The 22,705-nt window shown below is 34.5% G+C and overlaps 1 protein-coding gene across 8 annotated transcripts in view; it reads right to left on the bottom strand.

Moving 5' to 3' along the window:
• The window catches only part of RBM27 (RNA binding motif protein 27), a 67,366-nt gene that overhangs the window by 18,282 nt on the left and 26,379 nt on the right, over positions 1–22,705 (bottom strand). For 5 of the 8 annotated variants that reach the window (XM_036847605.1, XM_036847603.1, XM_036847604.1 and 2 more), the window contains exons 8-14: positions 20,777–20,911; positions 11,441–11,605; positions 9,698–9,847; positions 7,185–7,329; positions 6,588–6,741; positions 4,264–4,560; positions 2,763–2,903 (exon numbers count right to left, since the gene is read on the bottom strand). In XM_036847605.1, coding sequence (XP_036703500.1) covers positions 2,763–2,903; positions 4,264–4,560; positions 6,588–6,741; positions 7,185–7,329; positions 9,698–9,847; positions 11,441–11,605; positions 20,777–20,911 — 1,187 coding nt within the window. The remainder of the gene's footprint in view (positions 1–2,762; positions 2,904–4,263; positions 4,561–6,587; positions 6,742–7,184; positions 7,330–9,697; positions 9,848–11,440; positions 11,606–20,776; positions 20,912–22,705) is intronic. The other 3 variants (XM_036847607.1, XM_036847608.1, XM_036847606.1) reach the window with 2 other exon arrangements.

Genomic DNA, 22,705 nt, shown 5'->3' with positions numbered 1-22,705 from the left:
CAACCAACCATAAGACAAGTAGTTCGTTCACAGATCTAACTTTGCAAGTAAAATGGTGACCATCTTTACTGTGCTTGTTTTGGTATTTAGATTCCTTTCTGAACAGATGACTCCAGTTAATCTTCCCCTCTTTAAGGCATAGCAGAGCAATATGGTGTACTAACACCTCTCTGGTTCAAGTCTTCCCTAACATACTCCACTCTTTTATTTTTAAATTAACTTTGAATATATGATATAAGGGACACAGGATATAATACTAAGAAATTCATGGAAAATTCAATCATGCAATATATACAAATACAAAACTTATCTCAATCATACAATACTTAATTGTCCTAAAAATTAAGCTACTTTAAATCCACAGGAAGCTCTCTCAAGTACTGCAGGAACCTGCAGAGATGATGTCCGTGCTGTTACTACTATTTATCAAAATAAAAACGGCACCACCTGCAAGTTACTGAGCACTTATTATGTGCGAATAAACACTTCTCTTTTATGCTTTACCAACATGAAATTTTTTAATCCCCATAGCAACTGAGTTTATTGAAAAGGAAACCAATGCTCGCCAGTTATTTAACACAGCTAGCTAAGAAGCAGGTCAAGTCAGTCAGGGCTGTGTGACTTCAAAGTCTGAGATTGCTTTTGTTTTTCTATCTTTTAGTATCAAATTTTTTGAAACAAACAAAAGTACAAAATTATATATAAAAAACGACGTATCCATCAGCAAGCAGAAACAATCATCAATTTACATTATTTTATGTAAAATCATTAATTAATTTACATGATTTTATATAAAATAACCTTGTTTTATTTAAACCCCCAACTACATCATCATAACACACACACTATTTTATCTGTAAATAATTCAGTTGTATCTCTAAAAGATAAGGACTCCTTTCTTTTTTAAGTAAAACCACAATACCGTTGTCACACTTAAAAGGTATAACAATTCTTTAATATCATTAAACAGTCACATTTCCAGATTCTATTATAATTTTCTAAACATTTTTTTCACATTTAAATTAGGACCTACTAAGGTCCATATAAATGCAATTGGTTATATCTCTTTAAAGTCTCCTTTAATTCCGTTTCCCTCTCCGTATCTTTCTTTTCTTTGCAAATCAATTCTGGAAGAAACCAGGTCATTCATCCTGTAGTATTCACCACAGGATTCTATGGTATCCTTTAACACGTCCCTCTGTCCTCTGAATTTCCTCTAAATTGGTGAGTAGTTCTAGAGCCTTTATGACATTTTTTCATTCTTTGATAGGATGCTAGTAATCTTTGACAAATTCCTTGCTTTCTGGTTTGACAAAGTATTCTAGGCTCATCTGGAACACTGTCAGCCCCAGATCTGGGGACAGCCATTTCTTCAAGGATCCCTGGTTCCTTTTGGAGCTGGGGGAAGGGGCATGTCAAGGTTCATTACCATCAGGCTGGGTCATTGTTTCTAGACCTTTCTGGTGGACAGAATTAAGAAATGTTTTGGAGGTTTTTAAAGTTGTCTAGTTTCTTCTATCCTTGCCGTAACCACCAAGATTTAAATTATATGGGTTACTTTTTTTGTTGTTTTTTTCTATCATAAGCAAGTACTTATACGTATTCATTGCCCCTACTTTCTTAAATAAACAGTGGCCGACTCTACATTTTTTGTCCCATTTTGCTTTTTTTACTTAATGTATCCTGATGATCACCTCATGGTATACATAAAGATATTCGTCATTCCTTTGCAAAGTTACACGTACGCTATTGTATGCATGTACTACATTTTAAGTAACCAGTCCCATACTGATGGACACTGGATTGTTTCCAGTCTTTTGCTATTGAAGAGAGTCTACATTCCCTAGCCTTGCTCATATGTCTTTCCATAGTTTGACAAGTATATCTTTGGCACAGATTCTTAGAGGAGGATTGTTGGTTTAGAGTAAATGCATACATAATTTTGCTAGACGCTGCCAAATTTCCTTTCACGGAGGCTGTACCATTTAGCATTACTGTCAGCATATAAATTTCAGGTCCTTGTGGACATTATCCTGGTTTATTATGTAATTTTAAAAATGGATCTAATTTTTTTTTCTATCAGGCTATCCAGTTATCCCAATACCATTTACCAAAGAGTCCATACTTTCCCCGCTGAACTGAGATAATGTGTTAGCATATGATAAATTCCTATTTGCGAGTGAGTCTATAATCTCAGTCTTCGATTCTATTCCACTGGTCTTTCTCTTCATGTGCCAGTATCAAATTGTTTGAGTTATACTGACTTCACAGTATTTTTTAATGTCTAGGAGGGCTAACCCCACCTGTTCTTTTTCAGTTTTCCTAGCTCTCTTGGAAAAAAAAATCACCATTCTGGAGAGTCATCATATAGATATATTCCCAAAAGGAAAGGAAACTACTTAAAAACATATTTCAAAATCTGACTTTTGAATTGACTATGACTGAATCCCCTTCATGATGTTCTTAATTATATTAAAGAAGAAACATTATAAAAGAAATGGATTAATAAAGACATCTATTAATAAATGGCTAAAAATTTCAAATTCCTATTTAGCTTTGAATAGGAAAAGAAAATTTAACTAGCAAATTTCTGGCGGAATCATGGAAATTAGGGAAGTTTACCGGCCACATTTAGGTTAGCTCTCACAATTATCTTGATTGAGGAAATAAGACATTACAAATCTGGGTGATAATCAATTTGTTAATTTCTTTGTGTCACTGAACAACTCTAAACAGATTTAAAGGTCCACAGAAATATATACCTGGCAATCATCTCCAGCACCACCTGACTGATTCAACAAGTGTGCTGCATCACCCTGGTTACCACTTGCATGTCCAAGACGATGTTTCACAGGAACTTTGTTAAGAACATAGGCACCCGATGTCTGTGGTTTGCTCATCATCTGCATATACAAAATAAACATATTTATGGTGGAAGTTTTTTTAAATGCCTAGGAATGATACAAATTTAGGACAGTGATTACCCTGGGGAGGAAGATAAGGAAATGCGAAGGAAGGGTGCTTCAATCATCTGTAAGGTTTGATTTTTTTAAGTGAAGAGGTGGATATACAAATGACTGTTAGTATCCATACTTTTTTGGATGTTTGAAATTACGCATGCATATGTGTATATACTCATACAGAAAAAACTTTCTAATAATTTTCTTAATGTTCCCTTCAATATGTAATGCTTTTTAAGACTTAAGGTTTTAACTGACAGTAGCTTAATAAGAATAACTGTGATATGGCCACCCTAAAAATATAACATAATCTTGGGCTGCATTAACAGAACAGGGTCTAACGGATCACAGAGGTGATTGTATCACTCTTTCATACACCATTCAGCCAACACCTGGGGGAACATTTACCTTTGGCCCTAACATGAAATGGGACAGAGACAAAAGAAATGCAGGCTTAACTGCAAATAAACACAATGATAAATTGGAGTTAATACTATGTACCGTTAAAGAATACTTTTTTTTTTTCAATCTGAATGCATTTAATCCAAACAAGAGAATGGCTAGGAGGAGATTAACATTATCATCAATATCTGAATGGTTCTAATGCATGGTGGTTTGTTCTTTCCTTCGTTCATCTATCCATTCAAATGTTTTGAGCGCTGTGTGCCAGGCCTTGTTTTAGGCACTAGGGATCAAATGAATACAACAGACAAAATCCCAGTCTCTTGGAGCTCCCAGTTCAGTTTTAAAGAGAACAGAATTTTTCTATATGAGAAAAAGAGGGACAAAAGGATCGCTATAAGAGTGACTGATTCTAACACAAAACAAAGAAGCTGTTCTAGATTCAAAGTTGTTCAGTCGTGGATGGCTATCATACTTTAGTATGATAGTGTTTAGTGTTGAGAAGAATCACTAAAGGTATTTCTTAAACATGCAGATTTATGGGTCCCATATCTAGAGACTGACTCTGTAGATCTGAGAAGGTAAGACCCAGGAATGTGCACCCAGATAAGTGATTTTGATGCAACACAGCACTTCTCAACCTTCAAGATACATAAGAATCACCTGGAAAGCCTGTTAAAACGGATTACTGGGCCCCACCCATAGTGATTCTAATTCAATAAGTTGAGGTGAAGCCTAAGAAACTGCATGTCTAATAAGCTCCTAGGAGATCAGATGCTGCCGGTCTACAAATCAAACTGAATGGCTCTGATGCAGAAGACCCCAGGACCACAAATTGAGAAACAATGATCTAGAGGATGGGATTAAAGGACCATTAATTCCCTGTGAGCCAGTAGATTACCTTCTGAATACCCCCATGTACCGTTGAGGGAGGAGCCTGGGCCACCAGCACTTGCTGCTGATGAAGGTGCTGCGGCAGGTGATGGTGCTGCTGTGACAGGTGACTAAGTGTTTGCTGCTGTTGCAGGAGCAGCTGTGTTGGCGACTGTAGTGCTGGCTGCTCATTATTTTCCCTGTGCCACAGGACTCGGATGAACCGGTTGTTTAGAACTGCTTCAGTGCTGGAAATGGCTTTTCTGGCCTCCTCATTGGTAAGATACTGGATGAGGGCTGCTTCTGGATCTCCCTTAAAAGCAACCTATAAGAAAAACCAACAGCAACAACAACAACACACATAAATTAATGATTGTAGCTAAGCAAATACTGATAAATTATTGATAAAAAATTCAGAGGTAGAAAACAGCCTGCTGAAATCCATTGTGAATCCTATGTAAATAAAGTTAGCTATCCCTTAAAAGATAACATGTGTATTTCAACATTATATATGAAAGAATATTGGATTATTTAATAAATAATCCTAGTGATGTTACATAACCACTTGGGGAAAAGTTGTTAATTCCTCCCTGGTATCTTACATCCAAATAAACTCCAGAGAGAGAAAACATTTTACAAAAAACAAACAAAAAAACCCAGGGAAAAAAGGTGAATATCTGTATAATCTGAGGCTTTGGAAAGCCTTTTTATGCACACCTATAAAGGTAGGACCCATAAAGACAAACAGCGGATTTGACCAAATAAAATTTTAAACCACTGTCAGTCCAAACCTGCCACAAACAAAATAAATGACAAGACGAAAAAGTAATTTTCATATATATGACAAGCAAAGGTTTGGAAAAGCATTATTATAAATGCCTTCATAAAAAAATGGGCAAAGACAGTGGACAGGTAAATCCAAAAGTACTGCAAATGGTCTATATAAATTAGAGTCTACCTAGGAATAAAAACAAAGTAAATTAAAGCAAGTACAATTTTTCACTTATGAAACTGGTCTAAAAGTTTTTAATGGATCCATATTAGAGCTTTGATGAGGTTCACACATTGCGTTAGGGAGTATCAACTGGCACAACCCTTTTGGAGAACAATTTGGCAGTTCAAATAAAAAGTTTTAAAATTCCCTTTAATTCAGCAATGCATCATAAAAAAATAAAAGGTTTATATAAAAGGAGGCTCACAATAGCATTGTTTTTATAAAAAATAATAAGAGCAACATAAAATCCCCCAAATAGAGAATAGTGCTTCTATAAATTATGGCCTACTGCTATGGACTGAGTTATGTCCTCCCCAAATTCATATGTTGAAGCCCTAACCCCCAATGTGGCTGTATTTGGAGACAGGGCTTTTAGGAGGTAAATAAGGTTAGATGAGATCAAAGGGGTGGGGCCCTAATCAGACAGGACTGGTGACCTTATAGGAAGAGCTCTCTCTCTCTGTCTCTTCCTTTCCCTCTCCTTCCATCATGTGAGCACACAGCAAGAAGATGCCCGTCTCCAAGCCAGAGAGTCCTTACCAGGAACCAAATTGGCTAGTATTCTGATCTTGGATTCCCCACAAATAAATTTTTGTTGTTTAAGCCACCCAGTCTATGGTATTTGTTATGGCAACCCAAGCAGACTCATATACTCATTTACATTAAAAGCTTCCTAATTTTTCTAAATGCCATAAAGAATAATGACCTAGGAAAAATTTAAGAGAAAAAAGGTAGTTAGAGATACATAAATCATATTTTGGTTTGATGGCAACACTGAGTGTCAGGGGTAACTGACTGAAATCCCAACTTAAACAGACCTTCTACTACCCTCAATTACAGCATAACACCCAACCACAAATTCATAAATTCAAATATCTAACAAACACACAGCAAAATATAAAAGCTACGATTTATTTGATGTTAGATTATATGTTACAGTGCCTAAAATTCTCAAGATTAGAACCATTCTTAACCAATTAATATTTCACAAAATAAAAGCCAGTCAGTAAACAAAATTACAATCTTAGAAGTTACCAAAAATCTCACCTACTTAGTTAGAACACTAAAGCAGGTAAAAAAGTCATCTGTCCAGAGATACAACTATGAACAAAAATACAGTAACTGGCCCACTGTCTTTCAGGAAGAGGTTGCAGAAAAGAACCAAATGAATTCAGAGGACAAATTCAGCACAACAACTCCGTCATAAAGTTGGGCATACAGATACACAGTGGAATTTAAAACACATAGCAGAGATGATCAGACTAATCACTGGCTTGTTTAAGCAAGGTAAGCTGATAGGAATATTTTTGAAGATACATTATATACATGGATTTTGTCACCAACATAGCCACACCTACCTGGATATTAACAATAGTTCCAAATTTGCTGAAGTGTTCATTGAGCTTGGTAATGTTGTTCAATTCCTGAGGGATTTTCTTGACTTCTAATTTGGTGTTTGTATACTGATTCTTTCTCAAGAATCCTGGTTTACTCTGATTGTTATTCCCTTGCCTGAAAGGAATATTAACAGATCTTGGTTAAGTCTCCTACATTATGCCTAGGCAAGAGATAATCAGCAAAGAATGTAAGTCTATATTTATTCAAGTATCCTTTGTACGCACTTAACATTCTTCAGAAATGACTAGGTAATTTTCACATTATCCTTATTACATGGGAACCAAACAGGTAGAGAGAAAGAAAGAAGACTGATGCCTCAATAATTCTAATACTGGGTTAGGCCTAGAAATCAGTACAAATTACTAATATCTATTATCAATATTCTGTTAACTTTTCAATATTTAAGACATACTAATGATGCCTCTGGGAACCTTAGCTTTGAGGCACATAGATTGAAAATTAATGATTAATGACAACTCTTAATTTTACAAATTTACTACTGCAAACAAAAAACCAGAAACATCAATTAGATGTTACTAATTAGCAAATTATCTTACTTTCCCAGCCAAGGTTTCTTTGCCAGCGACCCTTCCAAACCACTCATAGCTCTTTTCCGGCTATCTGGTTCAAGAACTACTCTGGTTATGTTGCTATTAATTGAAACAGGAACTGGTGGTTCAGTCTGGATGACAATGTTAGCAGCTGTAGAAAACAAAAATTAACATTACTGACCAGGCGTTGTATTTGGGGAATTTCAAATGATTAAAATTATTTAGTCCAAAAGCTAAAAATCACTGTGAATAGCACCTAACTACTACCGTTTCCTTTTCAGAAATGTTTAACAGCAAAAATAAATTATCAATTGCCTCCTTTTTCTCCTTTTTCAAAAATACAATATGGACGTTTAAAAACTCCTAGCCAACTCTAATGTAATGACTGACTCAGGCAAGGATCATAAATGGAAGGAAAAAAAAATCAGTGAAAGGGTGTTGGAGAATAAGATATTTATTTGATGCCAAAGTACCACTCCACAAATTATTTACTTTACAATGGAGAGTTCTAACAATTACGGCAAGTGATCAAACTTATTAGGCCACAAATGGAGTGAAATATTTGTCTCCTTATAGGATTCAACAAGAAGTTCACATGGATAGGATATTACTATGGAATTATGATTTTCTTTTATGTGTGGCAATGATATTGCACGTATGTAGTACTGTGTCTTATTCTCAGATGTAAACTAAAGGATCTTAAAGTGTCACAATCTCCAAAATTTACTTTCAAGTGATTCAAGAAAACAATGTGAAGGGAGAGGGGAGGAAGGCGAGGAAGGCAGAGAGAAGAGTGCACACAAGTGAGCATTCATGCCCAAAGCTGACAAAATGTTAACAACTGGTGAATCTAAGTTAAAGTATTCAGGTGTTTATTGCACTTTTGATTTTTTTGTAGGTTTAAAATTATTCAAACCTAAACATTGAAAGGAAAATTCAAAGCCAATATTATAAATTAACACATTCCATTCACAACAGTTAAGACTAAAATACTATAAGACGCTGACCTTACGATAGGTTACCTGTCAGTGGAAAGAGGTGTGTTGAACAAAAAAGCAAATACCAACCCAAAACTGTGCATGTTATATTGAGTATTCTCCATAACTTTAGCAACTCCACCAAAAGTAAAATCAGCAGCAAAGAATAATCACTGTGGGGCTGAAAATATGATCTTCCCACTAATTTCAGGTAATTTGGTAACAATATATGCATTACAGCACAGAAGGTAAGAGCATATTCTTTTTTTTTTTTATTTTTTTTTTTTACCATCTTTATTGGAGTAGAGCATATTCTTTGGAATTAGATAAACCTGGGTTCAAATGCTAGTTCTGTCATGTATAGCAGGGGTCCCCAACCCCCGGGCCAAAGACCAGTAGCGGTCCGCTGCCTGTTAGGAACCGGGCCGCACAGCAGGAGGTGAGCAGTGGGCTAGCGAGCTTCCCCATCGCTCGCGTTACCGCCTGAACTATCCCCACCACCACCCGCTGCACCGTCCGTCTGTGGAAGAACTGTCTTCCAAGAAAACTGTCCCTGGTGCCAAAAAGGCTGGAGACCACTGATGTATAGAATAGAATAGAACAGAAAAGAATTAATAATGGGCAAGTTCTTTAACCTCTCTTCGCCTCAGTGTCTGTCTATAAAAAAGAGAATAAAAATAGTACCTAATTTAAGTTGTTGGTAAGGAATATTAGAGATAATAATATATTAAAAAGGATTTGGTTTAATCTTGACACAAAACTGTTAACTGGTAGTGGCAATAATGTCATTAATGGCAGTAAAGAAGAGTTAATAAAATCAGGATAAGAAAGAAGGTAAGAACAGGAAAATGTCCACCATATAATTAAATCAGGAAAATATCCTCAGGATGGCACATGGCCAGTCGTTCAAATTGAAATTTAATACTGGAAATCTAACTATAATAATAAGTAAGAAACTGGAATCTCATCAAACTCTTTAACCAAACTTTTTTTTGAGCGGAGGTGAAAGGATGGTATCAACCCATATTAAAGGCAATGCTTGCATTTAATCTTTTAAGATTTGTGGCTATGCTTTATAAAGGTCCTAACATATGGTTATAATCATAAATAATAAAAATGGTCAAAGGATAATTTTATCATAGTGTTTAAAATTCTCAATGTTATTAGTGTGAAGCACAGCTCTTAAAACACAAAGTAGGCCATTAAATGATTAGTTCTTTGAGGGCGAGGGATCATGTCATCTTTCTATATCTAACATCTAGCATAGTGCCTAAAATAGCCTAAAGTCCTACAAAAAGAGCAATTAATTAACACTAGTATTATTTTTATTTAAAAATAAATATAAGCAGAATATATTTATTTTTATTTTATTTATAGCTTTAAAGTAAAATTTGGAGATAGATATTCAAAAACATTTATTTGAGATCATTACACAGCACTATTCAAAAAGAGACTGTTGAAAGTATTTTTAGACCTTAGTGAGGTCAGAAATGCTATGCCCAAATGACATTTAGCATGAGAAAAAGTTAAATGCATTCTTACCTCTTGGATTTGCATCCATATCTCCAGAGGTTAGGCCAATCAGGTTTGGGCGCTGTGTCTGTGTTCTTGAAAAAAACTGCCTATACTGAGATCTACCAGAACTGGTAATACTAGGAGCTTCTGGATTATAACCATCTGGTTCATAGGTATCTGAGGGAAAACAAAACAACAAAACATGTAACAAATAACAGTAGTTAAATAATTTCCTATTATAAAATAACCACAAAAATGAATTTTCTTCAACAAATGTATCAACTCATATATATTTCTCTCTTTGAAATATAGTATATAGATAAACCTATTGGAAGTCAAAGAAACAAAAATGTTCCAGTCACAAAACACAGACATGCAAATCCATTCTGAATTACTGATATATTTCTGGATTCGTTTACCTAGTCATTTTTGTCCTCTATATTAATCACCTAATGCAAACTTAAATGCACATTTTTAAGAGAAGTTTTCACATACATGAACGCCATATACAAATGACTGGCTGAGTTTCCTTTGTTATCACGTCTCACCTAATTTCTAGGTATTCTTTTAATTGGGGTAAAAAAACCAATCTATTAATTTGGTTATCTGCTTTTCTTTATTTTTTTTTGGCCGCACTGCGCAATATGTGGGATCCTGGTTCCCCAACCAGGGATCAAACCCACGCCCCCTGCATTGGAAGCACGGAGTCTTAACCACTGGACTGCCAGGGAAGTCCCTAAAAATTTAATTTTTAAAATTCTTATGCTAAATAAATATCCTGTTAGCGTTTAAAAAAAATTCTGAATGTGCTTATCTCCAAAATATCCTTTTCATCCTACATAAAATGAAAGAAGGTTAAGATGGAGTGAAGATGCTGATTCTCACAGTTGTGATTTAGCAATATAAATCTTTGCATCTTTTTTTCTTAGTGGAAAAACTCCTTTGTTGCTCGTATTAGGTTTCAGCTACAAGATAAGGTACATTCAGATCTTTATTACTAGCCGATTAGTTCTATAATCCAGAGTATAAGATCAGCAAATTATGATTTAAAAATTTTCAGTTACCACTTGTTACTCTTGACAGAAAAATCTATATTGAGGTTGCAGAGAGTTTTAAAGAAGTTACGTAATCAAATAGTCTCGATCTGATAATTCCTGGGAATTCACAGAACCCTAAGAAACTTGAAAGCGCTTTAACCATGATGAACTGAGATCTAAACGCAAAGTGAGAAATGTTAAAAACCTCATGAGACACCCTCAAAGCACTCCATAGATCTTCAAAATGTACATGTCAATAGGAGGGAAGAGTTTTCAAGAAATCACATTATACACAGCCATTCCATACAACAAGGGACAGACGGGAAAAAGACATTTTCATCCATGATCAGGAAGAAACCAGATGTTTTTGTTTTGTTTTAAAGAAAAATTAACCTAGTTTTCTTGTAACATGTAACTGATTAGAAACCATTCAAGTAGATACTCTCTTCCTATCTATTGGATTAGAAACTAGTTCAAGGAACTAGCATGACCTTAGTTACAGACGCACGGAAAGTAAATACAAAGGACACCAGAGATGACAGACACACAGGAGACCTAATCATCTAGGAGCCACTAGGGACAAACCAAAGAAGCAGAGAAATAGAAAATAAAACTACCTAGGAGTTTTAATAGGAATCTGTGAGAGCAGATCAGGATACCAGATCACCTCTTAGGTTGGCCAGTTTATGGTACAAAAGATCAGAGGTGGATGGCCATCTGTAGCAAAGCTTACCTGGGACCAGAGGGGTGGGGCTGGAGACTGAGGTATGGTACCCAATGGAGGATCCCATGAGGTTTCGAGGTGGCACCAAACGAGCTGCCAACAGAGGAGGCGGTGTCCCCAACTGAAGTCGCTCAGATGCAGCAGCACCATGTTCACGAGAGTACATGGGCTGTCCTACAGAGGAAAGAATAGGAGGGCAGCTGGGATTGAGAGTCACAAGCTTCTCGCAATGATCTACTTCCTGAGACTTGAGCCAAGAACAGAGAGAGTATACCAATGGGAACTGTACTCAAGAAAGATGTTACTAAGATTCTTTCTAACTCAAGAAATAGACATGCAACTGGTTAGGATGCATTGAGGTACAAAGAGTAAGAATTAGATAGTGTGACTGCAAAACGTCCATTTTTTATAATCTTAAATGGAATAATTACGTGCTGATTTACCCAAAACTGAACAATCAACCATATCAAGTTATTAGATAACAGAACCTTGAGCTATTATTCATGTAGAGTTTTGTATCCAATGAGACATGTGGTTATGAAAGCTGTCATACCCGTTCAAAAAAATTAAAAACACTCCTCCCCAAACTCATATAATTTCAGGTATGCACAAACTATACTCCCATATCTGAGAGCAGAAAAAGAAAAATAATAAAGGAACTTAAAAAAAAAAAACCCACCACAAGCATACCCTCAGAGAATAAGAAATATTCAAAAGAAAAAATTAAAGACAGTGAAAATTTGTTATCCTACGAGCAGGTGGATAACAAACACAGAGAAAGAAAAAAAGGAAAAAATCCCAGGTGAACAGACTAGCCGCTGTACACATGAAATTACCTCAGATATTAAGGACCACTTTTGGAAAGAAAGCACATTTAGAATCTATATTTATAGATGCAAGAAATGTCAGAAACAATGAAGCCAAATTTTGTAGGACAAGATTAAAAAAGACAAGGTATCAAGGAGCAAAGCCCCCTTTGGTTGGTTATTTAATAGTATCTTTTTCACTGACTACCTCGTATGAGACCTACTTTTAAGATTTACTCAATATTTTATATCTAAAGTCAGAGATTCACTATGTGACACAAAACAAAGTGAATTTAGAATTTTTTTATACCTGATGAAATGTCCTTATAAAGTGAACAATCCAGAAGACTTTTAATACACCTTAATAAGACAAGTCACAAAGCACCACTTGATTTCACAGTAAATGTAGAGAAGAAATAGATGTACTAAACTTTACTACCCTTCTCTTCCTATATATGGAGCAGAGGAGGTGACACATCATACTGTATAAGCAGACCACATAACTGGGGGCTTAGCACCAATCCTTTCAAAACTGAAAAAAGGACCAATCATTTCATTGCAAAAACAATTTAACATATCCTCAATGATCTGAAAATAGTTTTAAGCATGACCTACTGCAGAGAATTCCTTGCAGAATGCAGTAGTGAGCTAAAGAGAAAAATGGGAAGTACAATCTCAGTCCATATGACTAGTTTAAATTTATGATACAGCACTCAATGTACCATGTGTATTTAATTAATAACTGTCTCAAAGTAAATTAGAAACTAAAAGGCTACTTTGTACAATGTCTTTTTAAAACGAGTGACAAAGAACATGCATTCAGACACTTCAGAAAGATGGCTGTTTATTCAAATGAGGCCTGATTTTCTTTAACAACATCTATCCAGGTCTCTAAATACTATTTCAAAAAGAAACAGTTCCTCAGATAAAAGGCTGATTCTAGGACTGGTTAGAAAACTTCTAACATGAGCCTGGTACACCTTAGTATACCCTGTCCCTCCAAAAGCAAGATGGCTACCAAACACTAGCATGTCAAAAACAAAACAAAGCAATCTGCAGAACCAACATGAAGAGGCTCCCCATGGTCATAAACTAGACAATTTGAACATCAAAAAGGGCCATAATGGGGTGAAACATACTAAACATTAGAAATCCATGAGTTCATAATTATACTTAAAAAAAATACAGTGGTCCCTTTGGAAGATATTAGGAAACAAACTCATTTTCTGAAAAGTGATAAATGAAAGGACACAAGCATTTATCCTGTCTTTCCTGTAAAAAGTGAATTTCAGGTTAAAGAAATGGTTAACTCCCAAGTTTTACTTTGTAGAATGCCAGTCAATAAATGTAGAAGAAATCATAGAATTAGAGTATCACACTTTTATAACCCCAAATGAAACAAGAGATCTAGGCAGGGATCACAAATAACCATGAGCAGCTTTTTAAACGGATGCATCAGGATGAAAACACCTGTACACAGTGATCAATATTTGTAACACAGAAAGGAGACAACTTGGTATTATGTACATCATGATATACTGCAGTAGGAAGTACAAAACCCCATCAATAAAATATTCATGCAAAATAAGGGGGAAAAAAAAAAAAGCAAATGTGACCCTAATTAAGTCTCTAGATCTAAACCTCTAATTTACAGGAAATACAGAGGATAGAGGAACGTGTTAAATAACACCAGGGGATGCAATGTGCCAAGTCCAGATTGTGGAAAAATTCTTCAGGACAAATGACCTGTTCCTTCAACAAATAAATGTCAAGGAGAAAAAAAAGAGGTAGGAGAAATTGTTATAGATTTAAAGACTTAAAAAAATAAAATAAAATAAAAAATAAAGACTTAAAAACATATTAACTAAATGTAATATGTAACCTTATTTGGATCCAGCTTCAAATGAACCAGCTATAAAGGAACATCTATGATACAACTGGGAATAATGAACACTGGTTGGATATTTGACAATAATACCTGTTATAAATATCTTGGGATTGTGATAAAGTATAGTAATTGTGTGCATGAGTGTTTATCCCTTATCTTTCAGAGCTATATAATGAAGATTTTACAGATTAAATGTTATGTCTGGGACTTGTTCTAAAATAATCAAGTCAGGAGTGAGTTACAGATAAAGCAAGATTAACCATATGTTGATACATGTTGAAGCCACTAAATGAGTAATGACAATTAACTACACTATTTGCTCTCCTCTTGTATTTGAAATTTTCCACAATAAAAAGTTTTTAAAAATCAAATTGGTGGGCTTCCCTGGTGGCGCAGTGGTTGAGAATCTGCCTGCCAATGCAGGGGACACGGGTTTGAGCCCTGGTCTGGGAAGATCCCACATGCCGTGGAGCAACTAAGCCCGTGAGCCACAACTACTGAGCCTGCGTGTCTGGAGCCTGTGCTCCACAACAAGAGAGGACGTGATAGTGAGAGGCCTGCGCACCGCGATGAAGAGTGGCCCCCGCTTGCCGCAACTAGAGAAGCCCTCACACAGAAACGAAGACCCAACACAGCCAAAAATTAATTAATTAATTAATTAATTTTAAAGCCTTTAAAAAAAAAAATCAAATTGGTTACAATAATGGTGAAGATAAGCCAGTCACAATTTAGCTTCATTCAATTTAGTTTTTTAAAAATTTTTATTGAAATATATTTGATTTACAATGTTGTGCTAATTTCAGATGTACAGCAAAGTGATTCGGTTAAACATATATATGTATGTATATATATATTCTTTTTTAGATTCTTTTCCATTATAGGTTATTACAAGATATTGAGTATAGTTCCCATATTCATTCAGTTTAGTTTTGATCAGTGTAGAGCGACTAAATAATTCCAAACTGCCAACATCCTAAGTTCATACTCTTATCTTGAGTCATTCATATATCTTACATGCCTGACAGCAACATTTTCACATTCTTAATGTTAACTCTAGTCAGTTGAAGACAGTCTATTCAAACTAAAATTTTAGCTACACTTTGTAATTCTCCTGATTTTGTCTTTAAGACTAGTCACAAGAAAAAAAAATCCTGTTTTTTTTTTAGAAATAAATTTATTTATTTATTTATTTTTGGCTGTGTTGGGTCTTCGTTGTTGCTCACAGGCTTTCTCTAGCTGCGGCGAGCAGGGGCTACTCTTCGTTGCAGCGCGCGGGCTTCTCACTGCAGTGGCTTCTCTTGTTACGGAGCACAGACTCTAGGCGTGCAGGCTTCAGTAGTTGTGGCACACGGGCTTAGCTGCTCCATGGCATGTGGGATCTTCCTGGACCAGGGATCGAACCCGTGTGCCCAGCACTGCAGGTGATTCTTAACCACTGCACCACCAGGGAAGTCCCCCTGAGTTTTAAACTAAAAGCTCTATCAGAAAAAATAAAAAAGCTATACCTTCCAATTATTGGCCATGTTTATCATGTGTCTTCTCTATTAGAATACAAGGTCCCTGGCACACTTTCTAAAGGTCAGGGCCTAAATGGTGCCTGGAACATAGTAGGACTCAATACTTAAAGAAGGGATGAAAGTTTATTTACTAAAAGTATCCCAATGACAATTAAGTATTTCTTTGGATGAATACCTTTATTTGATATTCATTAGACATTATTTGAAATGGGCAATAATGACAACTAATGCAACACAAATCCAAGTAACACACAAGGGGAGAGAAACTCTAGAGAATATACGACGACTCTACTGGAGAATGACTTTTCTACACATCGAAATCCATGATTGTGCACAGAAAAATGTTATGTATTCCACAGAATTAAATGAGGAATCTCCCGTTTAAGAATATAATGTTTTAATAATTTTACGTAGTTAATAACAGGAAATGTATTTTCCGAAAGATAAAAGTATTTTATGTAAATTCACTTGAAGATTGACAACTGCCTTCAACCCAACAATCAGTCTCTAAAATCTAGGATGTTATATTTTACTATTACTCTTTCACATACCCAGTACAACGAGCTTAGCAGTTACAAAATATTTCTACTACTACTTCTTCAAAGAAGCAGAATAAACAGGTCAGATTTAAGGCAGAAAAGGGAGTATACTTTAAAATGGTACTGTCCTGTGCAGGGGGCGGGGGGAACCCACAAAACCCAAAACCCCAAAACTATACACTGAATTGGTGACTTCAAATTTGGGTAAAATGTTTAAGTACTTCAAAGGAAATAGTTGATTTTAATAGGTGTTTTTGCATACAATTCCAACTACATTTCATTATTTAAGTCCTTTTCAGAGTATCTGGGACATCTTAACTCCACAAAAACCAAATTTCAGAGCTTTTTCTAAATTATAACCATTTCTGACATTAAGTTTTGAATGGCATTACCAGGAGTCCCATGTATCCTACCCAGTTTTCCAGTGGGGTAATTCTTTTTCTTCTTTTAACATTCAACTGACCTCTTCAAAAATGAGTGATAATTACAGACTAGATGAAGGTTTTATTTTAGGCAGAATTAGTTCCTTTGTTTCCTGTATTTCTGAGGCACTCTGTTCATTTAGTTTTAACAGCAAAATACACTATGATTGATTTTTGTGAGTTTGTAATTTTTAACATATTTCTTTCCCACTATTAGATTTTTAGCTTCTTAGGAGAAAAATCATTTCTTATTCATCTGTATATTCCCAGTACCTAGCATTGAGTAGACTCCTATTCTTACCTCCAAAAATCCAGATTTCATTTTTCTATGTTTATTTGGGTCCCTATTGACATAATTTTCACAACTAAATACCATCTGATATGCTGTTCTTCACTTACACACATTTTCTATGCTGTGAGTTTTAACGATAGTTTCAACGACCAAAAAAATCTGTAACTTAAACTTTCCCAACTTGTAAAACTTTAAGGATAGCTTAAGTTCTCTATTACATTGCAAACATACATATAGCTTTTTTACTTCATCTGAACTGAAGCAAGTTCTAATTTTCTTGAAATTATAAACTACAGTGCTTAAAAAGTAAACCTGAATAATTTGAAGAATTCAACTTATCTGTCTCAAAGGTAATTAAAAACAAAAAGCTGTTTTAAAATCAACTGAATAGAAAGATACAAAAAATTTATAAATAACAAACTACACTCACCAAAAAAAATTTTTTATGTTTAGATTATCAGGAACTACCTCCTAGGTTTTCAAATTTCTCTCTAAATTTTGTAATCACATTTTAACTTTAAAGAAAGGAAGAAAGCAGTTTGCACAGTAGAGTTTTAAACTTCCCAATATTGAATATTCTATAAGTTTCAAAATGTTCAGTTGCCCACCAACTAAATGTCTTTATAAACAATGACACAGCATATAAGACTATCTTCTAAAGCACTAATTCACAAATGCCAATAGGAAGCTATTGCCCTTTATTGGTCTGAAACAAAAATGGGAAAAAAATGTGATATTTCATAAAGCCAAATTTAAAAGGACTGTCGTTTATTCTGATTTATTTGGTATAAAAATGTATTTTTAAAATCGAAATATTAGATGTCTTCATATGCAGTCCTTAACATAGCAAAATAAGAAGCTGCTAACTGTATTGGTCCCCAAAATTTTCTTGGAAATGTTATCAGCCTCTGAAAAACAGAAACTTAAAACTTCAGTTCTTAAAGGACTTTACTGATATACCAAAAATAGTCTGGCTTTAAAAAATAACAGAAAAATCATCTTCAAACATGAAGTCAGACATTTTGTTCATCTTGACTCCCTAGGGTGTAGCACAATGCCTGGCACAGAGTAGGCACTCAATAAATATTTGCTGAATTAATGAATATTAGGCTAAGTCATTGAAATAAATGGTAACTGCCAGATATCTTTTCATTAAAATCAAAATGGAATTTTTGTCATACTGAGTGAAGTCAGATGAAAAAGACAAATATCATATATCACTTATATGTGGAATCTAAAAAAATGGTACAAATGAACGTATTTACAAAACAGAAATAGACTCACAGATGTAGAAAACAAACCTGCGGTTACCAGGGGGGGAAAGGGGTGAGGGGTGGGGAGGGATGAATTGGGAGATTGGAATTGACATGTACACACTACTGTATATAAAATAGATAACTAATAAGGACCTGCTGTATAGCACAGTGAACTCTACCCAATACTCTGTAATGACCTATATGGGAAAAGAATCTAAAAGAGAGTAGATATATGTATATGTATAACTGATTCACTTTGCTGTACACCTGAACTAAAACAACACTGTAAATCAACTATACTCCAATAAAAATTAAAAAAGAAAAAAAAAAGCTGGACTTCGGGGCACAAAATTTGATATACATTTCCCCATAACTTATCTGAAATAGAAAATAAAAATCTCATGCTGGGGAAAAAAAAAAAAAAGGAACTTTTATAGAGTGAGTCACAATGTTAAATTTAACAATATTAAAATAAATGGTAATTGCCAGATTTTTTAGAAATTAAAAACAAAATGGAATTTTTATTGTGAGTCACAATGTTAAATTTAACAATATGAAAATGTGTCATCTGCAAAAGACTCTCAGATAAATAAAAGGCATTAAGAAGTAATGTTAAGAGCTGATTCAGGGGGGAATAGATGAAACAAGATTGGTCAACATGAAACATGTTGAAGCTGGGTGATGGGAACGTGGCAGTTTATTATACTACCTTCTTTATTTTTATATATGTCTGAAATTTCCCATAATTAAAAAAAATGAGAGAAGCAGTAAAACAAATAAGCACTGCAACAAGACACTATAGTAATTAGAAGACGGTGAGATACTAAAAGTGAAACAGTATGGACAATTACTTAACTATCAGATGTGGTTTCTGTTCTGAAGAAGAACAGCTGAACATAAGATTTACATAAATGAAAAGAAATCAAATAGTAGGCCTACGTACAATTATATGTCATTACGTAATAAATGCTTTTTGGTACTGTAGGAGTTCAGAACAGAGCAATAATGTTCCCCATATACTTAGAAGATCTGGGTCTTGCAAAAACAGGACAGAGAGTACGTTACTAAGAATGAAGACAGGAAAACAAAGTTGAGTCATGACAGGGGCACAGACAGGGTTATAATTGGCCTGACCACAGAAAATGCACATGGGGGAATAGTGAAAACAGACTACCAAGAAGTGAGGAATAGATTATAGAAAGAGAAGCCATAGAAGGGGGTTCATCTATGGTCTAGGAGGAAATAATGGCCACTGAAGAGTTCTCATAAGGAACTGTCATGGCTGGTTTTCTTAGGCAAACTAGCTTAGCAGCATTATGTGGTATGACATGGGGGGAAGATGGGGGTGAAATGTAATGGAGTCAAGAAGATTGTAGCAATAATCTGACATGTGAAGTGATTCAAGTGTGGATGAGGGCAGAAGCCACAGCAGGAATAGAGAGAAAGCGATGCTTCAAAGAAAAAGAGGAAGAATTTTTCGATTAACTAGATATAAAAAAGCAAAGCAATGAGTCAGTCATGTCAGTGTTTCAATTCTAGGTGATAAGGTGGGTGTTATTTCCATTAACAAAGAAAGACAGGCATTGTGGAGGTAGTAGAGACTTAAGGGAAGATAACAGGTTTGATTTCAGAGAGGCTGAAATTTATGGAGACAATGATAACTACAAAACTATAATAACTATTCCTTACGTGTAACTTGCTAGGTGCCAGATACTATTCTAGATGCTTTATAGGTATTAATCCATTTCTTCCCCAAAACAACCATAATGAGGTGAGTAATGTTATTATTATTTCTATTCTACAAAAGAGGAAATTAGGATACAAAGAGGTTAAGTAACTTGCCTAAGGTCACAATGACATAAGTGATAGAAGCAGAATTTGAACCTGGGCTTAATTACTTTTCTAAGTTGCCTCTCCAGGTCATGACAGAGATGAAGAAATGTTTATGATAAACACAGTTACAAAAAAAGATGAATTTATCTATAAAGTTACCTAGCTCTGTAAAGAAAATCTCACAGTCTGACATTTTAAACAACCACCTTATTTTTATGTTTTTGAAGAAAATTTTTTTTAAGGCTTAGTCAACTAAAACCAACACCAACAACAAAAAAAACACTTAAGAAATAAAAGAATTAGGATCCAAGAAAAACATATTATTACAGTTAAACATAAATGTTACAAAACAGCCTAACCACTAAATATTACAGTTTAAATGATGCTATCTTCACTTCAGCATTACAAGTTAAATAATTAGGTATATTTTATCGGACCTTTTGTATACTCTTCGGAGATAAGCCTTATGTTTTGGAAATTCAATCAGAGGAACAATTTTTGAACAGAAGCTTCAAAATAAAATTCCTTTAGTGGAGGAATGTTGCTACTCTACAGCAGAGTAGACTTCTCCAATACAGAAGGCCTTACCCTTCTCTCCCATTATCACACAAAATTAAAATACAGTTATATATCATAACCACACAGTAAACTGCCCTGTAAACACAAATATAATTTTTATATAGCACAGTCCATAAAAATAGAAATTAATTGTATTTTTTTTAAGTGTAAGACTGTTCTGAGCAAACTTGGCTTTTCTATACCCTAGCAATTTTAAATCAAACGTATACTTACGTTCTGACACTGTATAAAGGAGGTTCTGGGGTAAAGGAGGAGGTAGTCTTGCTCCCACTGGTGCAAGATTGGGCACTGCACTTGTCCCAGGCTGGTCACGGTTGTTTATCAAGCTTGACTGTGTTATAGGTGGTCCTACAGACCATCAAAAGTGAAAGGTAGAGCATTAATGTTTCCTAGCTAATAAAAATACTCTCTACACCAAGTATTAATTTGGATATTCACACTTAAAATACCTACTTTGGCTTAGAACAGAATTAAGGAATTTGATATGTGCAGGCTTAAGCACTGGGTACATAATTAATTTAAATGACATTTTAGTTCTATAACAGACAAAACTAATCTCGGGTGGAAAAATGGCAGAACTGGTTGCATCTAGAGGGGGAGTAGAAAATGGCTACCAAGGGACCTGAACAAACTTTCTGGGGTGATAGAGTTCTACAGAACTCTCAAGTTAATGATAAACATGTTTAAGTGTACTGATGTTACAATGTACTGTGAAATGCATCAAAACTAAAAATGGAGAGATCACATGTGATAATACAAATATAGTAAAATGTTAACTGTAGAACCTAGATGGTATTTGTTTCCTTGAAATTTTTCATAGCAAAATGTTGGGGGGAAATGACATTCTTAGATTGAACTTTTAAACAGATATGTTCCCAAAATGAGGTTAAGATCTTTTATTGTGAGAATTCCTATACATCAAAGATGCCTTTTAATCTGGGAAATAAAATCTCACCTTGAGCTTCATAATTATACCATTCATGTGACAATATTAAATACTAACAAACACTGTTAAAATAACCATATTGCTATTGACCAAATCTATGTATTAAATGTCTCCTAATCTTTATCAACTTTAATGAAATGTGTTCTATGAAGAATATTACTGCAGGAAAGCTATGTGATGGGTACATGGAATCATGTTAAACTATTTTTGCAACTTCTTGTGAGTCTGCAATAATTTTAAAAATTAAGATTCAAAAAAAACCCCAAAATTGAAAAAGTACAACTTAAATAAATTGAATGGCAACCATTTTTTAAAATAATCTGCCAACTCTTAAAACATTATATGTCTTTGGGCAGGTATTTTCTTATATCTTTGTACACATGTAAACTGATTGCCCCAGAATTTTTTCAGTTACATTTAAAAAATTTAGTCTTATTTCTGTTTCTGTTAAACCAGCAACTGTTAAGTTTTTTAAAATGATCATTTTAAAACATTTCTTACTCTTAATTTTGGTGGATGTGGTAACAGCATATTGATCATTTTTTTTTGAAGTCCTTATCTTTGAAGAGATTCATACTGAAGTACATACTGGTGAAATGCTATGACATCTGAAATTTACTTCAGCAAAAAAAAAAAAAAAATAAGCAAAAAAATTGTGTGGGGGGAGGGGGAGGAATAAATGAAACAAAAACAGCTGAATACTGATAACCACTGAAGTTGGATGATGGTACATGGTATATTATTATTCTACATCTGTGTATATTCAAAAATTTCCATAGAGGGGAGAAGGAATGGGATGAAGGCAGTCAAAAGACACAAACTTCCAATTATAAGATAAATAAGCACTAGAGATATAATGTACAACATGATAAATATAGTTAATGCTGCTGTATGTTATATATGAACGTTGTTAACAGAGTAAATCCTAAGAGTTCTCCCCATAAGAAAAATCATTTTTTTTTCTATTTCTTTAACTTTGTACCTATATGAGATGATGGATGGTCACTAAACTTATTGTGATAATCATTTCATGATGTATACAAGTCAAATCATTATGCTGAATACCTTAAACTTATACAGTACTGTACGTCAATTATATATCAATAAAACTGGAAGAAAAAAAAAAAGAAAATTTCCATAATAAAATGTTTTAAAGATTATTTCAATATTCTCGCAGAGATTTTCTTTAAAGACGG

The sequence above is a fragment of the Balaenoptera musculus genome, chromosome 3 (assembly GCF_009873245.2).
Source record: "Balaenoptera musculus isolate JJ_BM4_2016_0621 chromosome 3, mBalMus1.pri.v3, whole genome shotgun sequence".
Lineage (NCBI taxonomy): Eukaryota > Metazoa > Chordata > Mammalia > Artiodactyla > Balaenopteridae > Balaenoptera > Balaenoptera musculus.
The sequence above is the reverse complement of the archived record's forward strand: the minus strand, read 5'-3'. Positions and strand labels throughout refer to the sequence as shown.